This window comes from Lathamus discolor, chromosome 1 (assembly GCF_037157495.1).
Source record: "Lathamus discolor isolate bLatDis1 chromosome 1, bLatDis1.hap1, whole genome shotgun sequence".
Lineage (NCBI taxonomy): Eukaryota > Metazoa > Chordata > Aves > Psittaciformes > Psittacidae > Lathamus > Lathamus discolor.
In genome coordinates, this window is record NC_088884.1 from 151,672,409 (window position 1) to 151,695,377 (window position 22,969).

At 38.5% G+C, this 22,969-nt stretch overlaps 1 protein-coding gene across 3 annotated transcripts in view; it reads left to right on the forward strand.

Moving 5' to 3' along the window:
* Nucleotides 1-22,920, forward strand: part of SLC2A9 (solute carrier family 2 member 9) — a 122,933-nt gene extending 100,013 nt beyond the window's left edge. For all 3 annotated transcript variants that reach the window (XM_065659346.1, XM_065659336.1, XM_065659329.1), the window contains 2 exons: nt 3,066-3,193; nt 19,337-22,920. In XM_065659346.1, the coding sequence (XP_065515418.1) occupies nt 3,066-3,193; nt 19,337-19,594 (386 nt within the window). In that variant the 3' untranslated portion in view covers nt 19,595-22,920. The remainder of the gene's footprint in view (nt 1-3,065; nt 3,194-19,336) is intronic.
* Nucleotides 22,921-22,969: the final 49 nt, after the last annotated feature.

A 22,969-nucleotide genomic window follows, 5' to 3' on the forward strand; every position in this document is an offset into this window, starting at 1 on the left:
CACCCTGATTTCTATCTCAAGCTAAGTTCCAGGAGAAAAAGGGTCCTTGAGCATACCTCTGGCACCCTGAGGTGAGTGGATATGGACACCTGGGGCTATAGGTTCAGCTGATCTCAGGTGCCTTCCTTGTTTGTGTCTTAAGGCTTTACCTTTTTCCTTCAGTTTGCCGAAATTTCTCGTTCACTTCACTCAGTTGTGGAGTGTGTTCTTCACAGTGGTATGGCTCTTGGCAGGTGTTTGCACCCCTTGCTCTGCATCTTAGTAAGGTCAAGCCTTTGCTTTTCCAGGCATATAATACACAGCAATGACCTGGCTTCATTCAGTTTCTAACACACCTATTGCTTTTCAGGCTCTTTGGTTCCTCCATATAATTCGTCTTAACTCAGCCCCTACAGAAAATTACTTCCTCTGGTTTGTGATGTTATGGATATGGTTATCTATGTCACAGGAAAGTTTGGAGGGCTGCCAGTGCCACCTTTCCTATTCCTTTATGGATCATTTAAAAGAGCTCAGAGGAGCTGCTGATTTCTTTTTGTTGTTATTTTGTTTGTTAGTTAGTTTTAGACTTTTCAAAATACAATTTTTACCATCACTATTTTTTCAAATTAGATGGAAGAGCTTTTGTGGCAAGTGTGGCTAATAATAAATTTTAGTGATGATTAATTTGTATCTAGAAATTACATTTGAATTTCAAGGAATCTTTTTCCAAGATAGTGCCCATGCATTTTTATTTCTGTAACATTTGTGCTTTCTGATCTTTTTCTGGTCTTTTGTATCTTTTTTTGTTGTTGGGTTTTTTTTTTTTTTTTGCCTCTGGCTTTTTTCCTCTCTTGTACAGTGTGTGTTTTCCCAAATAAATCTCAAACAGCATTTTTTATTATACTGACAAGAACAGTAACACCTCTGTAGATTGTCCTACAGCAAAGGCATGACAGAATAAATGATCATAAATAAATCATCTTACATGAGTTCTGTGCTTCCAGTTCTTCAGTTCCTCTCTCCAAGGGGCAAGTCCCCTGGCAAACCTCTGTCCCATGCGGCATTTGAGACCTAAAACAGATGCTGACAGAACATATGTGATTACCATATCTCAGGATTTAAACCCAAATCCCAAGCATGTGATAGAATAGGCACTGGAAGCCACCACGGATTGATAGACCACATGTTGCTTGAATTTTGTTTAGTTTTGCATGTTTTACTGCTTATTCTAGTTTAGATTATTTAGTGTGAGGTGTCCCTGCCCGTGGCAGGGTGGGGAGGGGGGGATTGGAGCTAGATGATCTTGAGGTTCTTTCCAACCCTAACTATTCTATGATTCTATGATTCTGTGTGTTCAAAGGTCTATTGGGAGAGGTCACTTTTTTAGTCACTGTATTCAGATACTGCTTGTAGAAAGTCACTAAGCTGCTGTTCGGATGGATCTGTACTTTTTTTTGGTGTAATTTAAACTGTCAGTTTGTGGGACAGAAATTTCAGTTGAAACCTTCGCTGGCATTGTAGATATGTTCTCACAGAAAGTCACATTAGCTATGATGTAGAGTGATGCCTGCTAGCATATATGGTTGTTTGCTGCATCACGTTGGCTTGCTTTTATGCACATGATCTCTGCATTTAAAAGAACTGGAATTGAGGAATATCTGATACAGTGTGTCATCTTCATGTCCCATTATATGTTTACAAGTTCCTATCTCATACTACTTATAGGACAGCTTCTGGTGCATGTTAAGTGTAGTGTTGTTGAGCACAAGGGGCTACATGATAATACATTGATGTAAACCACTTTAGAGATGTACTCATAACTGTCCAGGAGTAAAGGCAGTGCAAAAGATAAGCACATAGATCAAGCAGAGACATGCAAGTAGAGGACCCAGCAGGTGGATAAGTCTTTGGTGGTGTTTTTATCTTAATTTAAATGTATTTTGGAAGTCAGGATTATCACAGAGGTTTCTGGAAGGAAGTGTGTCTATTAATATGTTTTTGTTGTTCACACTAACTTGTTAAAATGCTTAAAACAGAGAAAGGACTTACATAGTACACATGTACATGGATGTCACCCACAAAGCTAAGTGGTGAGGTAGATAATACTGACACACATGAGGACCTAGAGGAGAAATTGGTAGCACCAGAATACTGAATACCTGACTGATATTACTAGGTTTTACAGTTCTTCAAACGATGGTGAAATAATCCTGTAAGTAGATGTACATCTAATGTGTAATATTAACTGAAACATGTAGCCAATCAGCAAATGCAATCCATGCTTTATTCTATAAAAACAGAAGTATTTCTATTGAAATATACTACTTAATGAGGGAAGCCAAAGATCATAACTTCAGACTTTCAGCTACTAGACAGCTACTCCCTAGGGGCTATTGTCAGGCCAGCAATATGGCAGTGCTGCACAAAACAGTCCTTTGCCTAAGCGGAAGGAAACACGAGTGACAAATGTGATATTCATCTGAGCTTGTTATTACAGAGATCAGAGTCTTTGGCTGATGGGAGAAACAGACCTTGCCAGAAGTGCCAGCAGTCTAGTAAGGGAATGTATTAAATAAGCCTCAATAAAAAGTATGCTCACAGAGAAAAAAATGTTTTGCCTTTTTTATTGTTGAAATAAGGTGGATAATCATAAAAAAAACTGTTTTATCTCTTTAGAGCCATCTTTCCAACTGTTAAGGTCTAAAAGTATTTTGCAATATTTCAGAATTTTCAGCATTGCAAACATTTTAGTAGAAATAATCATTATTAATAAACAGCTCATCACAGTGTACTCTGGAAGCTGTTGTGTGGATTCACTGCTCTGTCACCTGCTTGCCAGCAGTGAGAGGATGTAGAACAGGAGATGCACTGGTGTGACAGAGAGAAGTGTCAATTCTCCAAAGTATGATTTTGACAAATCTCATTTTCCTGGCTCGGAAGCCCCTGCCTACACCTGAACAGAGAGCCGTAGAGAAGTCACTGACAGTCATTGAGGTGTGCAACACAGCATGTCCATCTCTGTAAGTGAAACAGCTGTTGGCAGAGGCAGTTTACTAAAACCACTGACTTGTTGTACCCCCTTTCAGGTGGGATTCCGTTTGTTCTCACTGGAGAGTTTTTCCAGCAGTCCCAGCGGCCGGCTGCATTCATGATAGCTGGGACAGTCAACTGGCTCTCCAACTTCGCAGTCGGACTGCTCTTCCCTTTCATTCAGGTACTCACCTTCCTCAGTATACTGTGATACAGATGGCAGAGTGTGACATATGATGTTTTACTAAAATTTTCAGGTCAGAATAAATGTGTTTATTGAAGTGGATGAAATTCCCACCGTGCTTGTGATACAGCTCAGTTGTGCTACTCACATGTCTCCTTGTCTGTATCATCTCTGAGAAAATTGTCCTCCTATAGAAAAATCATTGTAACTGTGGACTCCCTATATGGCAAATCCTCCACAGGAGTGGTTTAGCAATGCAGTGTGATGGCTGTGTCCAGAGTTCATGGTCACCGATGGTGGTTGTCACTGCCTTTTTCTTCAGTCTTTAAGATACCCATCTTCTGTGTTTTGGGAATCCTTACTAGTCTCATTGGGGAATAGATGCTTTTTGCTTCTCCCTCTGTCTAAGCTTGGCTTCATGGCTAAACTAGTCACATGGAGGACAGAGGCCAGTTTCATCAAGAGTTGTCTGACAAACAGTGTTTTTATTTTAACAAGATATGTTTATTAAAAAATATTTTACAAAAATAGAATTCAAAATTCAACATAGAGTAACATTTTTCCTCTCTGATTCCTAAGAACACTTCTTCACTATTGACGTGTTGTTGTACAGCAAAGAGGCTTCAAGCAGCTTCTCATTCAATGTGAGCTCCTTTTCCTGACCATGAACTCTCCCAAGAACTGTCCATACTCTCTGGAGCTCACGCAGGAGCTAATTTTCTGTACCAGGAGCTGAAGGACAGCTGATCAGTAACCTGACTGACCATGTCCAAACTCTTTGAAGAGACCTTCTGCTCCACTGATTTTTCAGAGTGAAGCTCACAACTACAGGACAAAATAAAGAAGTCCTAGTTGGTTTTTCTTAGTGCACAGAGGAAAATACTAGGGGCAGGGGAAGGGCACAGAGGGGAGCAAGCCCTCCAGTCTTCTTGCAGGTCCTCACACCCATGAAAGAGATTTTGGAAAGCACTTCAAATCATCGCAGAGTAAGAGATTTGAATAGCAGCCAAGGAGGTGTTACTGCTGTTTGTGCCTTCTTACAACCGAAAGTTATATGCTACTGCAATACCATATGCATAACAGTATTTGCAGATACTGTAAAATTATATCATACTGTAAGACTTTATACATTTGTTTTGATTTGACAAGTGGAACTGCTTTTAGTAAGTAGTACTGTTTAAAAATCTGTGTGAGAGTTTATGGGAGAACTTGAAAGCTTCATAAGGTCTGACCCTTTATCCAAGTTTGGCACTTAATTTAAAACTTGACACTTAATTTCAAATTTGTTCTAAAAGGAAAACGTCTTTAGTAGTTTTAATTACTTGGATCACCTTCAAAAGTCAGAATAAGTATAAAGGCTGTCATCCTTCCAAATTCTGCAGTCCTGCTAACATTAACTTCAATTAGACTGCTCAGCTATAACTCTTTAAGAGCTTGTTTTAATGCTTACTGAAAACAGTGAGTGTTTTTCACCAGTTTCACAGAGAAGGATTTGCTAGCTTAGACATTTAAGGTGAAACGGTTTTAAAGCAGGTAGAGACATAATTCTTCCATTGATGTCGTTAGAACATCTACTGAATGATAGAATGAATTAGACAATTCCCTTGTGTTTTCTAAAACCTAACCTTGGTCATCAGCATCAGTATAGTCCAGGAGGGAGCCACAAGCTTGTCCAGCAAGTGGATTCTTCTGTGCGGTTTAACAACTGTCTCTCCAAGAAGGTAGGGACTGTTTAAGTAGTGTTAGTCATCATCTTCCACCCTGGCTGGCCAGCCATTAAACATCCCACTGCCTTCCTCCATAGCAGCAAGGGCAGGTGACAGTGAACAAGGTCTCAAATCATATATGTATATGTTAGATATGTTTTTACATTAGCCAGACACATTTCAGGAATAATCATGTCTTTCCAAAATGGCAGTTTCTGCTTAGTGCACAAAACTGAGAAGTTACGTAAGCTCTGGCTGTCCATCAGATCTGAATTCATACAACTTAGGCCTCTCCCTAATTGTCCTGCTAATCCTTCCTGACAGATCACGTGGTGGGAACTGTGTAAAAGGCCCTCAGTAAGTTCAAATAAAAAGACAAACTGCATTCTCTAACTTTTCATATGCATATTAAAGCTTTTTGAGTGATTTAGTGTGAATCCTTATGAGGCTTGTTGTAGCCTTGGGGAATTTATCATCTTCTGTCATAAAAAAATTCCCATTGTGTGATTAAATTACCAGTTTAGATTTAATAAAGATAAATTATAATTCCACCTTCTGGGGTTTTTGTTTCAAAAAGAAATAAAGACAAAAAGCTTAGAGTTTGCACCTAAAGATGAAAGCAGTGTTACTCAGACTTTGGTTTTAAAGCTTTTTCACAAGATCAAACTATATCTCCTCTTTCTCTAACTTTCACTTATTTCCTATTTCAGTCAACCTTATTCTCAAAATTCAGTTGTGAGTCACCTATTTCTTTACAGAAAGGCAATAGCCTTTTCTTAGCTCATTTTTGTTAATCTAAAAAAGGAAGAAAATCTCTAAATGCCTTCACAGAACGAATGCATAATCCTTTCTGTGTATATAAATCCTAACCTGATTGCTTGAAAAAGCAGCTACTTTTTGATCACTGGTGTGCTTCTACAAAATTATCCAAAATGTTTGGAAAACAAACATGTTAGCTTTAGAGTTACTCAAAAAATCAACACATAATTAGCTCTTCAAATGTCACCAATTAACTAGTTTGAATGCCTATATTTTTCTCCCCTCAACCATCTGTGGATACATATAATAGAATAAAACACTGGTTTGAGTCATACATTAAAATGTATTGATGAGATTGTAAAGCTAGGATACAAATCTGGTTTTTATGTAAATGTGGCTACTGTTCCAGCCCTCATCACTTCCCATTTGAGAAAATTGTTTTAGCAAAGGATCCAAACTGAGGTTAAAATGACAACTGATACTATATTGAATTCACAAGTACATTTGATATTGTGTGATTACTAGGAGTTGTTTGATAGTAGGTGTCAAAAAATGCACATTTTTTGCAATCTTTTTTTAGTGCAAAATAGAATAATTGAAATAGCATTACTGCATGTGATCTTGAAACATACAGAGAAATTATAAAAGATCTGGATTTAGGTCTGAAGGCATTTCAGACTTGTGTTTAACAGAGAGCTTGACCTTGTGAATGTCAAACATGTCACCTTGAGTGATGCGGAACAGTATCTTTTCCATTGCCATCATCAGAGGATGAAATCATGAGACCTTTCTGAAGAAAGATATGTTAAGAAACAAAGATTTATAGGCCAGTAGACCAGAGGTGCATGAAAGAGTTCATAAAGACATTATGACCTCTCCTTTCAAAACATTTCAGTGCTCCTACAGGTGTTAGAACTGAGTAGTAATGCTCTGTTATTTGGATGCCAAATCTCCAAATTTTCATTCCTGCAGAATGCCCATTCTTGAGTATTTGGAGTAACTGAGTAAACACTTCAGCCCTCTGCCCTCCCCTCTGACTTGCATATCTCATGTTTTTGCATGGCACATGCATATCAGGAGATCAAAGCAATCTCTAAGCAACCTTTTGCTTCACTCCCTGTGAGCAGGGGCATAGGGAGCTTCTCATCAGAATGGAGCCACAGGGCGTGACAACATTCATTGAGTCAACCATGTAATAGGAAAGGAATAATTTACCCTTTTAGGAAAGAATGCCTGAAATTAAAATTATGCTTATGTAACCTCGAAGGAATTAACATGCTTTATCTGAAATAATTACAACTTTATCGCTTTTCATTTCGACTTTCCATTATATACTAGACTTTATTCTATACACTTCATACTATTAATGCACTGTGATTGGATTTGAATCACAAATTTTTGTGAGCTAACCAAAATAAGTTTGCCATTTAGAAAGCTTCAATATTTGTGTGAACTGTTGAAAAGCTGATTGAATATCATCATATCTAAATAGATGTGTTGTGTCCTTATTCTTAGAAAGACTTATGAAAATGTTTAATTCTGGCAGTTGATTTAAAGGCTGCTTGTATTCATAAAGCTATCAAGGTGCATTCATCTGCCTTTGAAAGATCTGAACCTAAAATATCCAGTACTGGTTGTTCAATTCACGTCTGTTTCCTGTTATTTGTTACATTTTTCATTGTTTCAATATGTAGAGTAGAAAATAATAGCATTTTCCCCTTGTGCATGTCTGGTTTTTTACTTTCGTAAAAGATTTAAGAGATATATATATTTATATATATTTTTATACATATTGTTTATTAAACTTTATGAAAGTTCATGAAATTACTCAGGGGACGGAGAGAAAATTTAAAAAGATGTGCAGTTCTGCAGTGTGTTCTTCCACATAAATGAAATTGTTATAATAGATGTCACACTATCTGGCTACAATTTTTAAAGATAGTTTCCATTCAGTTCTTAATCCAAGTCACAAAACGTATGTGTTTTGCAGCCGTGTTGCTGGAATTTCAGCAGAAATGTTCCAGTGCCAGCGTCTCAAAGAAAACATTTAATAGCTGATTGGGTGAAGTCCCAACTCAGCCAAACTCCCTCAAAATACCAAATTTTTCTACCTTGTTTGCTCTTTGTGGCGATTCAGATGCTATAGATAATTCAAGTGAGCAGCGGAGCTTGTCTCAAAATCATGATAAATAATATTGATTCTTGCTTCAGCCCTGTATTGCAGTTTTGATGCACAGTGTAACAAATCATCCATTATTCCTTTTGTGACTAACATTCTCTGAAAAGTGTTTTAAGGCAACCTTCTTGCTCAGAAAGCATATAAAAGCACAACTGTTATTTTTGATGTGTTCATAACAGACCAGTCTTTGAAAATATGACTAATATATGAAATGATTTTAGAAAATGAAAAGAGATGAAACCAAGCCTTCCAAAGGCTAGCAATTCTCCTGAGACCTCCAAACAATGCAGTTTCTTGAGATCTAAAATAAGCATTTCCATCATGGACATTTTGTGTACAGATCACCAAGCACATAGTCTTTGTGTGACACATGAGTTGTGTTATAGTTGAGCCTGCAGTGGGAGCATGAATGTGGTTCGAAATTCCCTCATAGGCAGTTTGTTGTCTGTCTTCTTGAGAAAAAGTGTTAGGTGTTGTTCCTACTGATAAAATTCGCATACTCATTTAAAATAGTAGAAGCCCGTGGAAACAGCTTCTGGTTGCTTTATATCAACAGAGTATCACAACATATGAATGGGGCATGACAAACTCAGAGGATTAGTTGTCTTCATATGTTCCTAGAGCAACTTCTGTTTCCTAATGGTTTAGCTTCTGGAACTGTAAGACAGCTTCATTTTGTGGTTGTCTTCTAAGTAAATGCTAAACTAGGTGTAACACCTGAAGTAAACTGAGTAAACACTAGGTGTTTGCTCATACTTGAAAAGAGTTTATGCTCAGTGTGCAAACCTGTGATTAATCAACTTATCTTTATTTTTTTGTGTTCAGAAAGCATATTCAGAGTGAGCTTCTCTAGCCATACACAATAAATCATTCCATCATTTATTCATATCACCCCTTAGGAATGGGGATAATATCTTATGTCTCAAGCGAGCAGACATAACAGACCAAGAAAGCCTTTGGAGTGCAAGTTTTTGGCAATTGTGGATTGAATTACAGAATTGTTCCTGCTGGAAGGGACTTCATAAGGTCTCTTTTATAGCAGCTTGCTCAGAGAGGGACAGCTGTGAGATCAAACCAAGTTTCTTAGTACCTTGTCCAGTTGGGTCTTAAAACCCCCAAGATTTGGTACGTCTATGTTAGTTTGCTTTTAAATGCCGAGGACTCGGTAGTCAAAACTGATGGTAGCTAAAATGTGACCAGTTTAGCTGTTTTCTGAGAATAGTTTTAACCTCAGTTTTAGAATTGAATATTACTCACTGTTAAGCTTGAGTTGGAATAAAACTCACTAAAAAGTGAAGAAGTGAAAGCAAATTGGGACTTACTGTTGCTCGTCAGTGTATTTTACAGGGTAAATCATGATAAATGTTTCACTCAGTCTTAATAAATTGATGCTTTCTGGATGTTTACAGGTGCATCTGTTCTACTCTGTGACACTATAGTTAGAAAATTAATCATCTGCCTATGGGACAGATGAGTCTATGAGCTGATCATCCTGAGAGAAAAGGGAGATTTTACAGTTAGATGTATAGAAGAAAAACAAATTCAAAATTGGACCATTTTAAGTTCCTGTATAATGAACTTTGCCTACATATGAGAGTGAAAAATATTTGTAATAATGGAGTCATTTGTATTCAAGCTCTACCATGTTTCAGAATAAGCAAGCAGCAACCAGGTGGCTCTTCCAGATAGAAGATAGGTTCTTCTGCAGGTGTAGCTGGACATTTCTCACCTTATGCACTGCAGATCAGTGATATTAGTAGTCTGCAGAAATTCACGAGGCAACCAGTTTCTTTAGTTTCTTCTTGAGAAAAATACTAATGCCACTTCGATGAGAGCACGAGTAGCAATGATGCTACTATTTCCTGTAGGAGTAAGCCACTGCGAAGATGTTTCATGCTGGCGGTAAAACAAGCACTGTCCCCAGCAAGGGGAGTAGGAAGCCCACCTTCACCAAGACATTACATGGAAGTCTTCCTTGTCGCTGGGGATTTCTTATTTAAATGTCTCAGATATGTTTCAGTTCTGACTTCATTTATAATGATATATAAATCACATCTCAGAATAAAAACCTGAATATGTCAGATTTTCAAGTTAAATACACTGAGTAGAATGGATAGCACTAGCAGAATAATTAGTATTTCATTCCATAATTTGTTTTAGGCAATGGAAATTCTAGTGGGGGAAAGAACATATAATTTCAGTTTTTAAATTCATTACATGTAATATGTTCATCTGTGTGGTTAGACTGAAGCATTCTTTTCAATAATTACACTGTAGGTATTTTTTAAACCCCCCAGGTTGCTAAGAAGCTTAATCCATGACACCGATTAGTCTTTGACTAGAATTCACAAAGAGATTTAATAAAAGAAGCGAGATTTTTACACGGGAACAAAAGCATACCTGTTTATAGGCAGCATAAAGGAGAATTATGAAGGTTTCTTTTTTGTGTTCTGTGTGCTTTCTTCCTAGCAATATGCAGTTTTAATCAAGACTTACACTTGCAAGCCTCTTAAATTAGACTCATTGCAGCAGTGGTTATGTGGCTTCTGTTTTTCCCAGGATAATAGATTATGTGGCTTAAGTTTCCCGGCTGTTGCTCCAGCATGTAGAGCCTGATAGATATCAAATCTTTTCTTTCCTGGAAAGTGACTCTACACTATGAAAGTGTGAATGTTTGTTTAGTAGACATGAGAATAAGTATTCTTTATGGTCAAAGTCAGTTAAGAGGATCTCCATCACTGTCAGTGAGAAGGGTGTTAGTCTGGAAATTATGCAAAGCTATTTTCCTGCACTGAGCTGCTTGATTACTAAATACGGACACATTAAGGACAATATTAGTGCCTGTAGTTCCCTTTTTATATTAGCACTACACAATCTCCAGCAACGATGCTTCATCTCTCCCTACTTCTCCACAGCCCACGCCAGACTGGGGCTTCACATGCACCTAAATCTCTTCTCAGAAGAGGGTCTTGAAATGAAAGTAACTTAAATTTGCATTCCTGCTCATCTGGAAACAATGTTTCACTTTCAACAGGGCACTTGGACCCAGTTTCGTAGGTGGTAGCGTTTACTGATCCAGTCTTTATGACTGTAATCAAGGGCAGAGGTACCAGATTCAGATACCATGCCTTAATCCACAAGACCAAGCACAAAGTATTCAGTGGTAGATGAGACTACACATTCAGAAAGTCAGATGATGGCACTGGTGATGCAATACTCCTTTTAGTTGTAGTTGTACAGAGAGAGTAAAACACTTAGGAGACCATAGTATGTGTTTTTAAAACAGAGTGCTATTCTATTGCTGTCTGCACCATGTCTAGCAGCCTGTCCATTTTTTCAGAGCTGAATAGTGACAGCAGTCAGAGGATCCAGCTCCTTAGCTGCATGTTTCCCCAGCCCAGCTGGCTTTTGAGCCTGTCAGATATGAATATAGCATTGTTTTTCAGGCTTCTGCAGCCCTCATGAAGCATAATAAAACCTTTTAATCAAATTTTTATTGTATTTAGTTGAGTCTTTTATTGATTACTACAGTGAATGCAAAGTTTGCATTTAGTGAGGTCCAGCACAAGGTCTTCTGCAGTAACGAAGCATCACAAAGAGTTAGTTCATATAACGTCACTAGCAGGGATGTGCTTTGATACCCAGCTTAGTTTAGAAAGTTTCCAGGGATGTCAGATCCACTTGCATTTGCTTTCCCATTCTTTCTTTACCTTGGGTCGAGACCTATTTCTCTTCATTGATTTCACCAGCATGAAAGGTGATGAAGCAGAGAGAATGCATGTTATAATTTCGGATACCTGCATCAAGAATGATATTAGGGAAGCTTTTAATCATGAGAATAGTGTAGCTGTGTAATGATGTGTGGAGAAGTTGTAGCATGTTCATTACCGGAGATCTATAAAAGACGGGCAGCCAGATGTTTGCCAAGAACTGAGGCTACCTTAATAATGAGAATGGGCTAGCTGGTATCTGTGTTCCTGGTTTTCTATTAGTTTGTTGCCATTTTGAAGCCTTAAGAGCAGGAATTGTCTCTCATTAGGTGTACACACTTCTTTAAGGCTCCTTAAAGCCTTTTTTGTGGTTGTTACTGTGATGCATCAGTGTCACTGCTAGAAAGGCTGATGCAGCTTGTGCTGGTAGGAGGATCCAAATGCCAAAAAAAAGTAGAAGACAACTGCAATTACTCCTCTCCTTGGAAATGGTGACAGCATAGTAGGAATAGGAATATTGTATTGATGGTTTGGGCTAAATTATATTGAAAAGTGCAAGAAAATGTAGAGGAAGTAACAGCAAAAATTGCAATGAACTTGAAGTGAGAGAAAGCAAGCCTAAAAGTTTTCTGTCTGAAGAAAAGTTTTGTGAAAGGAAAAGTGAACTGTGAACAACTGAGGAGGGAGAAAAGATAGATTATTTTCTTATGAATTTTAGAACAACTTGGGCAAGAATCAAGCATCCTTGGAAATTTGATGAATCTCTGACCTGACGGCCTTCAAGGTTATCTTACTTATCCTTCTGTTAGCTTATTACTATTGCATCTATTCCTCCTTCATGGATAATGAGAAGAAATACGTCATTTTCCCTTTGGCAGTAGCGACTTATTAAAACAAACAAACGAAAACTCAATCAAACAGGTAAAAAAAAAAACCAACACAAACAAGCAAAAATGTATCAACATGAACAAACAAAAAAACCCCACCAAATATGACCAGAGGAACCTATATATTCTTGTCTGATTTAAGGTACAAGTCATCAAAGATCACTTACTTCCACAGAAGTATTTCCTAATTGCACTAGACTGTGTCTCACATGTACAGTATTCAGTAACTGCTGAAGTTTTCCAATGGATTTCATACTTCTTAATAAGGAATTGATGAATTAACAATTGCAGCTATTTCTGTTTTAAATTTAACTAAATTCATCTTTCAACCATCAGAGTCTATTTCTTACAAATTTCTGTCATTCTTTCTCATTCTGGAAGACTGTGCAGAATATTTTTCAGCATCAAAGTTAATCTGTATATTCAGTGCGTATTCAATAAATACTTAAATTGTCATATATTTTACTGAAATTTGAATCTTAGTGTGGATATACTACATATTATTGCAGAATAATGCGCTTTCCTTCTCCAGTAACAGATTGGAAGCAGATGTAAGCCAGATTGGAACAAAGGAAATTAGTCCTTTTTATCCACCATGCATGTTCTTGGGGTTTTGTACCTGGTTCTGGAGATATCCCTCATTTTACATTTGTTGGTGCTCATCCCATTGCTCCGGGCACTTTCTCCCTCTCCCTGGGTTATGGTGATAGCATCTGGCTGAGCTTATGTTTGTCTCTGGTTTGTACCTTTTTTTGCCATCCTTATTCAACTGATCTTCAGTCTGATGAGCATGCTTTAGCAGGGGAAACCTCTGCCTGGCTGTTCCATCCCAGCAACCAAACCTGACCACCCAGAGCCCTCCTTTTCCAACTTTCTGCCCCACAGAGACCAGCTTCATCTTTACTGCTCTTCTGGTTCCCTCTCTACCCCATTAGTAATTTTCTAGAAGAACTCATCTTCCTGCTTTCCTCGTAATAAAAATGTTTCCAATAACCAGGGGTCATAGAGGAATACCCAGTTATGATTACATGACCAGTAACCAGAAAGCTGATTTTACTCCCAGCTGGGGTTTGACTTTTACCTTTGGCACCCTGGGGCTACTTGTCTGTGGCAAGGAAAGAGAAAGATTTTAAATCATTAGAAGTGTTGGGGAAGTGATCAGTGGAGGTCTTCAAATCTCTCTGCATGGTTATACTAGGAAATGATGCAGCTCCCTATCGAAATGGCAAAGAATTGAATTGCTGCTATTGTTTCCTAGGTAAAGAGAAATATAAGACAGCAATGAGGTTCCTTTAGAAATGGGAGGAACCTCTTTTTCATCTTGCTGGGCCTACACACAGTCCCTAATGCAGCAGGGATTTTTCCTGTCTTTTACTTCTGCCACGGGATAAACTTGTGTTATCCCAAAATGGGATAAAAAGGCATCATTCTCTTGCAGGGTTATTGCAGCAAGACTGAGAGAATAACAGCAATAAATTGCAGGATGCTTTGCAGCTCTCTGGCAGAGCAATAGTGTAGAATATATCATTTTTGCAGGGACTAGTAAATGTCACTGTGCAGTTTGAACATTTTGTCCAGTTATAAAAAAACAGCTTGATTTTACAAAGTCGTAACTGTTACATCTGTGCTCCATCATCTATTTTTTTTTTTTTTTTTTTTTGCATTGTTTCCCTGTGATTGAAGTTGGGGCATGTTGATAAAGCAGGTTACTACTGTGCTGCAGGTTCCCGAGCTGAACACTCAGACTTTAATGAAGATTTGCGTAAAAAGCTGAAATCTTATATAAGTGTCTGGCTCTTCAGGCTGAGGAACCAAGCGACTGATAGAAATGACCCCTCTAATTCCTGTTGGGTTGACTGGAAAACCAGTGGCAATGGGAAACATGTATTTTTATGAGGGACAAATAAGTCATTAGACTTGGGGCAAGCTACAATAATATCTGAAAAACTGATGGACAGTTTTGCCACTGTCTTGTGCACCCCATCAATGTCCCTCCCTCCTGTGTGTTTTCACAAGAAAGTTCACCCAACAAGGTGATAGAATATTCTGAGTGATAGGAAACATTAGGAAAAGCTTTAAAATAAAAAACTCTATAAATATTCTTGTTCTCAGAAAATGCAAACAATGAACACATGGGATACAAGCGTTACAAGATTGCTTACTAGTATGAAGCAAAGACCTGTATGCGTGTTTATTTTCCCCCCTTTCAGAAACCAACTTATTTTTGCCTCTGAAGTAATACTTCTGAGTCATTATACTTGTTACTGGAGGCTCTTCTGCACTTCTGCTCTGTTTCTTCTTTATTTTTACACTTGGGATTTTCTTTCTTGTGCATAAACACTCATTTACCTGGCGATATTGTCTTTTTTTTTTCTTATTATTTTGTTACCCCTTGACTTTTTCTATTATGCAGTACAAGAATTTCAATAAAAAAGTTTTGCACAGCAGACTGTGCATAGATTCCCTCAGCCAAGCTATTTTAAGCTTTTGCAAGTACCTCTGATGTTTAAAGTAACTACAGTGCACCTGTATTAATGGAAATGGCTGAAATTCCCCTCAAAGATGGGAAAATGAAATGTAGGCTTTCAGAAGGTTAGGTATGAGAAAAAATGCTCTTTATTAGAAGCAGCCCATTTCAAGTATAAAATACAAGGGTCTGTTAAGTTTTTTATGAGGAGATAGTGACTTTGTGAGGGTTAGGTTTGAAAATAAAGTTCATGTCTAAAAATGTCTCTATTTTTCACTTAAGAAATATGTTTCATACATTATATTTTAGCGCTCTGCCCTTCTTCATTGCCCTGCATCTTCAGCAGAATTTTATGTCTGAAACTGAAGAAGGACAAGGAGCAAAGGACACAAACTTTCTCATCCCTTTGTTTCAGTGTGTTATTTTAATTTGAAGCAAAGCAAGTAAAGTCAAATGTCCACATGAATAACTGTTTTGCTGCTGATCGTATTAGTGAGACCTCTAACCATTATCATTTGACCTTGCCAATTCAAAATCTAGTTTGACCCTCATCTCAGGACTCTAATCTTCATGGCAACTTCCAAATGCAAGCACCCATTGCCAATGGCAAGGGATTGTGACATTGCAAGTGGAGAATTTAGAATCACATTTTATGATTCTCTGTGAAGAGCTCAAAGTTCTGTTTTAAAAATACTAATTTGTTAAGCTTGCTAAATCTGATTCAGAATTTGTTCATTTGCTTATTTATTTTGCTGTATCTGCCCTAGAATATCTATTTTCTTGGCTTCAGTACCACAGTCCTACTTTGAATTTAGCCTTTGCTACAGAATGAGTTAAGTCAGTAAGCAGCCATCATCAAACAGCACTCAACTACTTCTGTATTTTTCCAGACTGTGGTCCTCACAGCATGTAAGCTATTAGTGGGAAGACTTTTTCAACTGGTAGACTTAAGAAATGGCAAATTGTTATTTTTTTTTAATCAAAACCAGAAATCAGATCATTCAAATGCCAAGGTTTTTGTTTCAGCTTACTCTTTAGCTTGAAAAAATGAGCTCTTTTGCTCATTCATTCTCAGCACTTCAAGTCTATTTATAGTTAAAAAGTATTACTTAATTACTTTCAAAGTTAAGTTTCTTTACTATTTTATTTAAAGAGAGGTGAAGGAAATGCCGGTGTATTTTACCTAATATATATAGCAGCCCTACACGAGCTGGGAATATGTTTGTTAACCTCTTTGCTAAAGAAAATGTGTCTGGGCTGCACCTACTTATTCACATACCTCGCTTATGTACCTACATCTCATCCTAAAAGTCAGGTTTGATTGCTTGCCATGCCTGGGATCTGGTTTGGGGGAATTTCCTGAGCCCTTTGACTTTGATTCTTTTTTGTGGTAATTGCATGCATGGCTTAGGTGAATTGTTTCCAGAAAAGAGACGACAGAAATGAGTAATTCAGGATTCAGCTGGCAGGACATTTTCAGAAATGCTGTGTTTTAAATAGCCTCCTTAGAAAGCTGGTATGAAAATAGATGGTGATGTGTTTAATAGTCTATGCTTAACTTTTAAATATCGCATATAGCAATAGCCCTCACCTTGAAAAATCCAATGTAAATCCTGCTTTGGAGAGGTTTTATTAGCCTGCTGACTAAGAACATGCTGCAGGTACGCAAGGTGCTTTCCTCCAGAGAGTCTCCTCTTTTCTTGCAGACCACTGTACGTGGGCAGATGCCCTTCCATAACCCTCACACAACCTTTCAAGGATCTTCAGCTATGTATCGGACCTTGACTCTGAATGAGTATCTATAAGCCTATCAAGAGACAAAGCTGTTGTTATTAGGAAACCACCCAAAACTTTGGGCAACTTTGAATCTTGGGTGTCCATGTGGGCGGGTGTACTGAATAAATGTTCAGGGAAAACAGCTACGAAGCACAGACTGTTGTAGTGCTTTGCCCTGTCTTCCTTCTAACGTTTTGGTACCTAAGCTTGTATGTAAAAGCTTGGCTTCAGGTATTACTAAAGATATGTGTTCCTAGCTCTGGCAAGTCTGTCTGGTGTTGGAGGAGGAAAAGCGCCATTGTGAAGGTGGCAGCTTGTTCTGAGCAGTATATGCAGACAGGATGAAAAGACTTGCCTGAGTGAATGTGGCAGGGGGGCTGCATGAGGCTGGCTCAGTGCCTCCTGCGTGGCCAGAGCTGATGCAATGCTGCTAGGAACTGAGTGTAAGGAAGTAACCCATCTTATGTGGGAAAGCTGAGAAGCAACAGAAACTGCGTATTTCGTTGAATTTATCCTGTATTTAGTTAGAATTTTCATTCCGAATTGGCTTGCTCTTGCTCCTTCCCCCACCCTTCCTTTCCTTTTTTAACCCTCCCCTCCAGTTGTTTGGATATGGTATTTTTTATTAAGAGTCAACCTACTCTTCAGGTGGATACAAGTTTTAGAACTCAATGGATTCTATCCCATGTAGTTAGTGAAATAATGCCAAGAAGCATAAAAAGTATAAAAAAGCTCTACCATTCAGCTGAACAACAATTTCAAATGCAGAAGATGCAGGTGCAAAATCTGAGTTCTTAACATGACAGGATGATTTATGAGGCACTGTGAAGTTATTTTTTCCTGTCTACTAAATCCATTTGCTTCTGCCTCTGTATAAGCTTGAAAGTCATATCTGTTGCCATGCCAGAATATTATCCTCCCCCTCATCACCCATGCACTTGGCTTGTGATTGTCAGATTGTTCAGGAGTTCATGCTTCTAGGATTTAACAAAAAAAGCATTGATGATCTGAAGAGTCCATAATCACTATCAGAGGATGCACTTTCCAGCTTTTCCTATGAGAGACAGGAGTTGAAGGGCTGAACTAGGTAATGAATTATCCAAGGAAAACATTGTGATTAGACAGGCTGGCAATCAGCTATGGTATTAAAAAGCAGCTACAGAAAAGTGCTTTTTCTTTCTTGTTCCACACACGAATTCATGTTCTTCTTCCACACCATATATGATGTATACTGAAAAGTGAAGCATAAAAGTAGTCCTAGGAATTGCATACATCCTGAGCTGTCAAAGCAGGAAGCTTAACCAGCCTGCAGTGTAGGGCTGGCATAGGTGATGATGATGGGAGCGTGTTAAAAATGTGTCAGCGTTACATCATTGTCTACCTCTGTCTTAATTGTTTCCTATACACACCTTTAATGGCAACTGTAAATATGCATATATAGGAAGCTACACCTGCTTCCTCTGTCCTGAGTGATTTTCCCTGGGGTAACCTCTGCCTTGCAACACCTGGGGTGATGAGTGAGGGGTCTGGGTATCCTCATATTCGCTGTTCATAACCTCACACATGGCACCATGGAAACGTCGCCATTTTTCAGAGCTGGAGATACCCCTTTCAGTTTAATTCTGCCTTGTTAATAAAAACAAGTCAAAAGTACGGGTTCATTGGATGTTTTGTTTCAGGAGTGAGGTAATTCAATAAGGGAGGAAGGGAGATTTCCTCAAGGGCTGGCAGTGGCTTCACTAGAGCCACAGTACCAAACCTCTTCTTAGTTCAACAAAGTGCAGCTGGCAATATTGTAATTATCAACTGTTTTCAGAACTGTACTAATGAAACATAACTGGAATCTATTAAATGACCTAATACTCACTAGGCAAGAAATACTTATGTTTCAGTGAAGTGCAACTGCTACTCATTGGTGAAAGCCTTTATAATCGGTTTATTAATTCACTTACCTCTTTAATCTCTTTTTGCAGTGAAGCAAAATCCAAATAATCAAATGTGGTCTGTACTTCATTTTCAGTTAATCCACTAGTTTCTAGCATGAAAGAAGTGCATTTTATGGATTTTTTTCCTGCTGTAAGATCCCGTACCCTTAGAAATTATACAGATGTCTGCCATTTGGGTTTTTTATCCTGTTTATTTTGCAAATCTCAAAGCTTCTAACTACTATGACACAGATGCCCCTGGCTATGGCAGGTTTCCCACACTGCAAAGTCATGCCTCGTTTTTTGTACCTAGAAACTGTGAGACAGTGTGCAGAACAACCCAGCGAAACGTCTGCCTCACATCCAGAAATACCATGGCAGCACAAGGCTCAGCTAAGCCATGCACATAGCAGGAGCCCTGATACCACCTGCTCTTCTCACGCCCTCCATTGCCTGAACTCACTCTGGTGTCTCCCTGCATATTCCAGATTGCAGCTCTGCACCCCTCTGCCAGGAACCTGTTTCTCCATCAATGGGCTACTGACACTGTTGGAAGAACTATGTGTTTTATGAACTTCTAAACACTTACTTGCAATGAATGCCAACACTTACTGTGCTTGGTTAAAAATTGCTCCATAACACCCATCTTATCCTTTCAAACCGTTCCTGGTGTTGTTTTTCCTCTGAGTTTTGTCCCTTTTGTAATGACCCTTTCCTTTGTTTTCTATTCGCAGGGTGGTTTACAGACCTACTGCTTCCTAGTGTTTGCTGCCATCTGCTTTGCAGGAGCTACCTATCTGTTTTTTGTGCTGCCTGAAACAAAAAATAAGACATTCCATGAGATCAGCCAGGCATTTGCCAAAAGGAATAAAGTATCTTTAGAAATGCAAGAAACAAACCACTGCTCGGGAGAGAGGAAATCAAGCACAGAACAAGAATCAAACTTCACGTCTTCGGTGGACAATGGGGAAACCAAAAAAGGGATTGTGTAAACCCAGGATGCTCTTTTAGGGGACAAAGGAAAATGTGCTCTTTCATTCAGTATATTTATAGCAATGCACAACTTATATTTTTGTATGTGACAGCATGAACTGCTTCCTTGTTGAACATGTTTTAAGTGAGTACGGGTGAATACATTAGCAGGTAGGGTGATGACTGAGGAAATGGAAGGAAGGAGGAGTGGCAGCTGATTAAGTCAGGGTTTTAGCAGGCACCTGTGCAGTAGGTGCTGTGGTGGGAGGATGGGGAATATAGATTAGGAGAAATGAAGTGGTGGTGGGGAGCTGCAGCAGGCCAGGCACCCCTGTCTGCTCACGTGGAGGTGTGTGTGCAGTCACCAGGGAGGAGGAAGAGGCAGGGAAAATGGAAGAGATGCCAATGAGAGTCTGTTAAGAATTGATGCAGGCAAACCTGAAATGGCTTGCATTTCTCCACATTTCCCAGTATGTCATTCAAGATGCACATGAGAATTGAGGACTTGAAAGAAGACTCGTGACACTCCCCTGACCTCCCATTCCCTTTAGACCTGTTTTGACTTTCAGTTGCTTTGTCTGAACGTCTCCCACCTCCCCACAAATGGTGAGCTCCAGGTCATGATGGGTTTCCTTGTCTCTCTTGCAAATCCTGATTGACTAGAATAGAGTTGTCTCTGGTTTCTGGGTTTGCTGGCAATGCATTTCTGTGGAGATATATATATATAAATTTGATTTTTTTAAGAATAGCTTTTAATATGAAAAGAAAACTAAACCTCACAGCAAAGTCAGAGAACTCTGATGGTATGTGTAAAGTATAGCATGTAAAAAAGCCCAATCAAACACCAAGTGTTCCAGGAGCTGAGGGTTTTTTTTTTTTTGTGGTTTATTTTTGCTTTTCTTTTCAAGTTCCTTTTAAAGCAGGTCTCAGGAGCCAAAATTTACCCGAGACCCAGTAGATGTATATGCTTAGCACTCAGATCTCCACAAAGGCATTTGGGTGCCTATTTCGTGTTTGAACACTAATTTCCATTTGGGCATTAGATTCTGAAGCTCCAGGCCTAGTTCACGTTACTATGTTTCTAATCTAATTAATGCTTTGTAAAACTGTCCTCAAGGTCTGCTTAATTTCATGATAGAAAGACTCAGCAGGCTATCAGGAGTCAGGTGATCCCTTCCCTTCCACATGGAATTTTTTTATGAACATCATCTTTCCAGTTTGTAATTTTGATAATAGGTATTCTTGAGTCTTCAAGGTACTTGGATGCTGAGGGGGTAATAAGCACTTCTAAATTAAATAGCTCTTTTCTATGAAAAGTCAGCAAGTTTCAGAGCTGCTCTCAGTTGGGAATAAGGCACAAGAAGCAAGTGCAGCACGTAGGTAGGGCCAGCTCCTTCAACAAGTTATATTTACTAATCCAGAAGTTCATACTTTGGAGCATCTGGGGAAAAAATGCAGATATATTCATATATATATACACATACAATACATGTATGAATATATATTCCAAATAGAGAAATGTAGATTAATATTTATATTCATATACATAGACACAATGGAGAATTTTTTCCGAATAATTGTCTGGGTTTTTTTTAAGAGTTCCCCAAGTGATGACCTATTCATTGTTTTGTTCTACACTGTAAATTACCCTGTAAATCAAAATTAGAGATCCTAATGTTCAGCTATTACTGCTAAATTATATATATGGGTTTATACTATGATTTATTTATATGTGGCATATTTACTGCACAATGTAAGCTGATCTGAAAGTGCAATTTCACTAGGGGGTAATAGACAAAAAATTGATCTGAACCTTTATGCCAGAATTTATGCTCTTTTACTGGGATAGAAGTACAGCAGCAAGTAAGGAAATGAAAATATATATGAGCTACTGTAAAGAAACAAAATGAATCAGAATTATACCAATAGTCACGAAGTACTATGGAAACACTGAAGAAAAATAATTTCTAGTAATCACTTGTAAAATTATATATCTAGCAAATTAACATGTCCCCTTTTAGTGGCTTTAGTTGCCTATTCCAAGTGTTAGATGAGGCTTGCTAAGTGAATGGCTAGGTAAAAAATTAGTTTGAATGCCACTCCTGAAGACAATTTCAGGAAGAAACTTCCTCTTCTGCCTGCAGGGTGAGAATAGCAAAATCAGACTCTCTCATTCAGATAGAGAATTACCTTACTCTGCAGTTAGGACCACTAACATGATGTGATGTGAGTCAAGGTGACAAGATTGGAAACCGTTATTATTAATCTTATTATTAGGGGAATTTAGCACTTAGTGCTCTTCATTAACGTACATTACAGGCATTACTTGTTGATGATGTTGCCATTGGATAACTTCCACAAGCTATCATATCGGCCTGAAACAGCAGTTGTATTGAACTTCTGCAATGAGATAAAATCATCCTACAGTTGCTTACAGTTGCATTAGAAGCCCAGCTCCCAATGTATCGGTACAAGATGGCTAAATAGAATTTCCTGGTACAGCTCAGGGGTTTGTACATCATTAATAACAGGGGGTTGTGTTTTCCTCTTCTGTAACCATTTGCCCTTCTCTTGCCCTACCTGAGAAAGGCACACTCCAGACAGGCACTTTATGTGCAGCTGAAAAAGGAGCTGCTACACCATGGGACAGTGGTTGTACATCTCACCAGCAGTTTGCTGTAGCCCATGGTACAAGTTAAAAGCAATCCAGTGCATGTGTGCCAGTGCTTTGCTCACTGACCAAGGAAGGTGGCTGCAGTCTCCTCTGCCTTGCATTGTGGAAGCTTCTGCGGAAACTTGTGTTGGTACTGCATTGACTTTCTCATCTCTGACCCTAATGAGAGTTTTGTGATGTTCTTCAAGCTGTTCTGTAATCTTTTTTCCCATTGTTATGCTGCTGCAACTTCTCCAGCAATGAGAGGACAACATGGAAAATATCAGCAATTTATCATTTTGTTTTTCTTGTTGAATGTATCAAAATGTCTACAGCCCGTGTGTTTGTCAGTGAGTGTTGTGTGGTGCCACGTTCTCTTTTCCTGTCTGTGATGCTGGCATGAGGTACTGTGAGATGGTATTTGTACAAGTACTGCAAGTGGGTTACATGTGTGTGACCAACTATGTCTATGAACAATGACTGCAAAATAAACCTTTGGCATTAAACTAAAATGATGTAGATTTTGTTCTGGGTAAATCTAAATCTGTATAGTTGTACAAGTCTCATCATATAATTCCCTGGGCTTTTGTATCTCTCAGTACAAGACTGTGTAATCCTACGTATGGATGACTTGAGTTGTGAATTTTATAGTTGGATATTTGGGAGTCACAGATTAAAAAATCACCCCTGAAACTGTTTATTTTTTGAGATTTATTTACATTTAGCTTCTTAAACCATATTC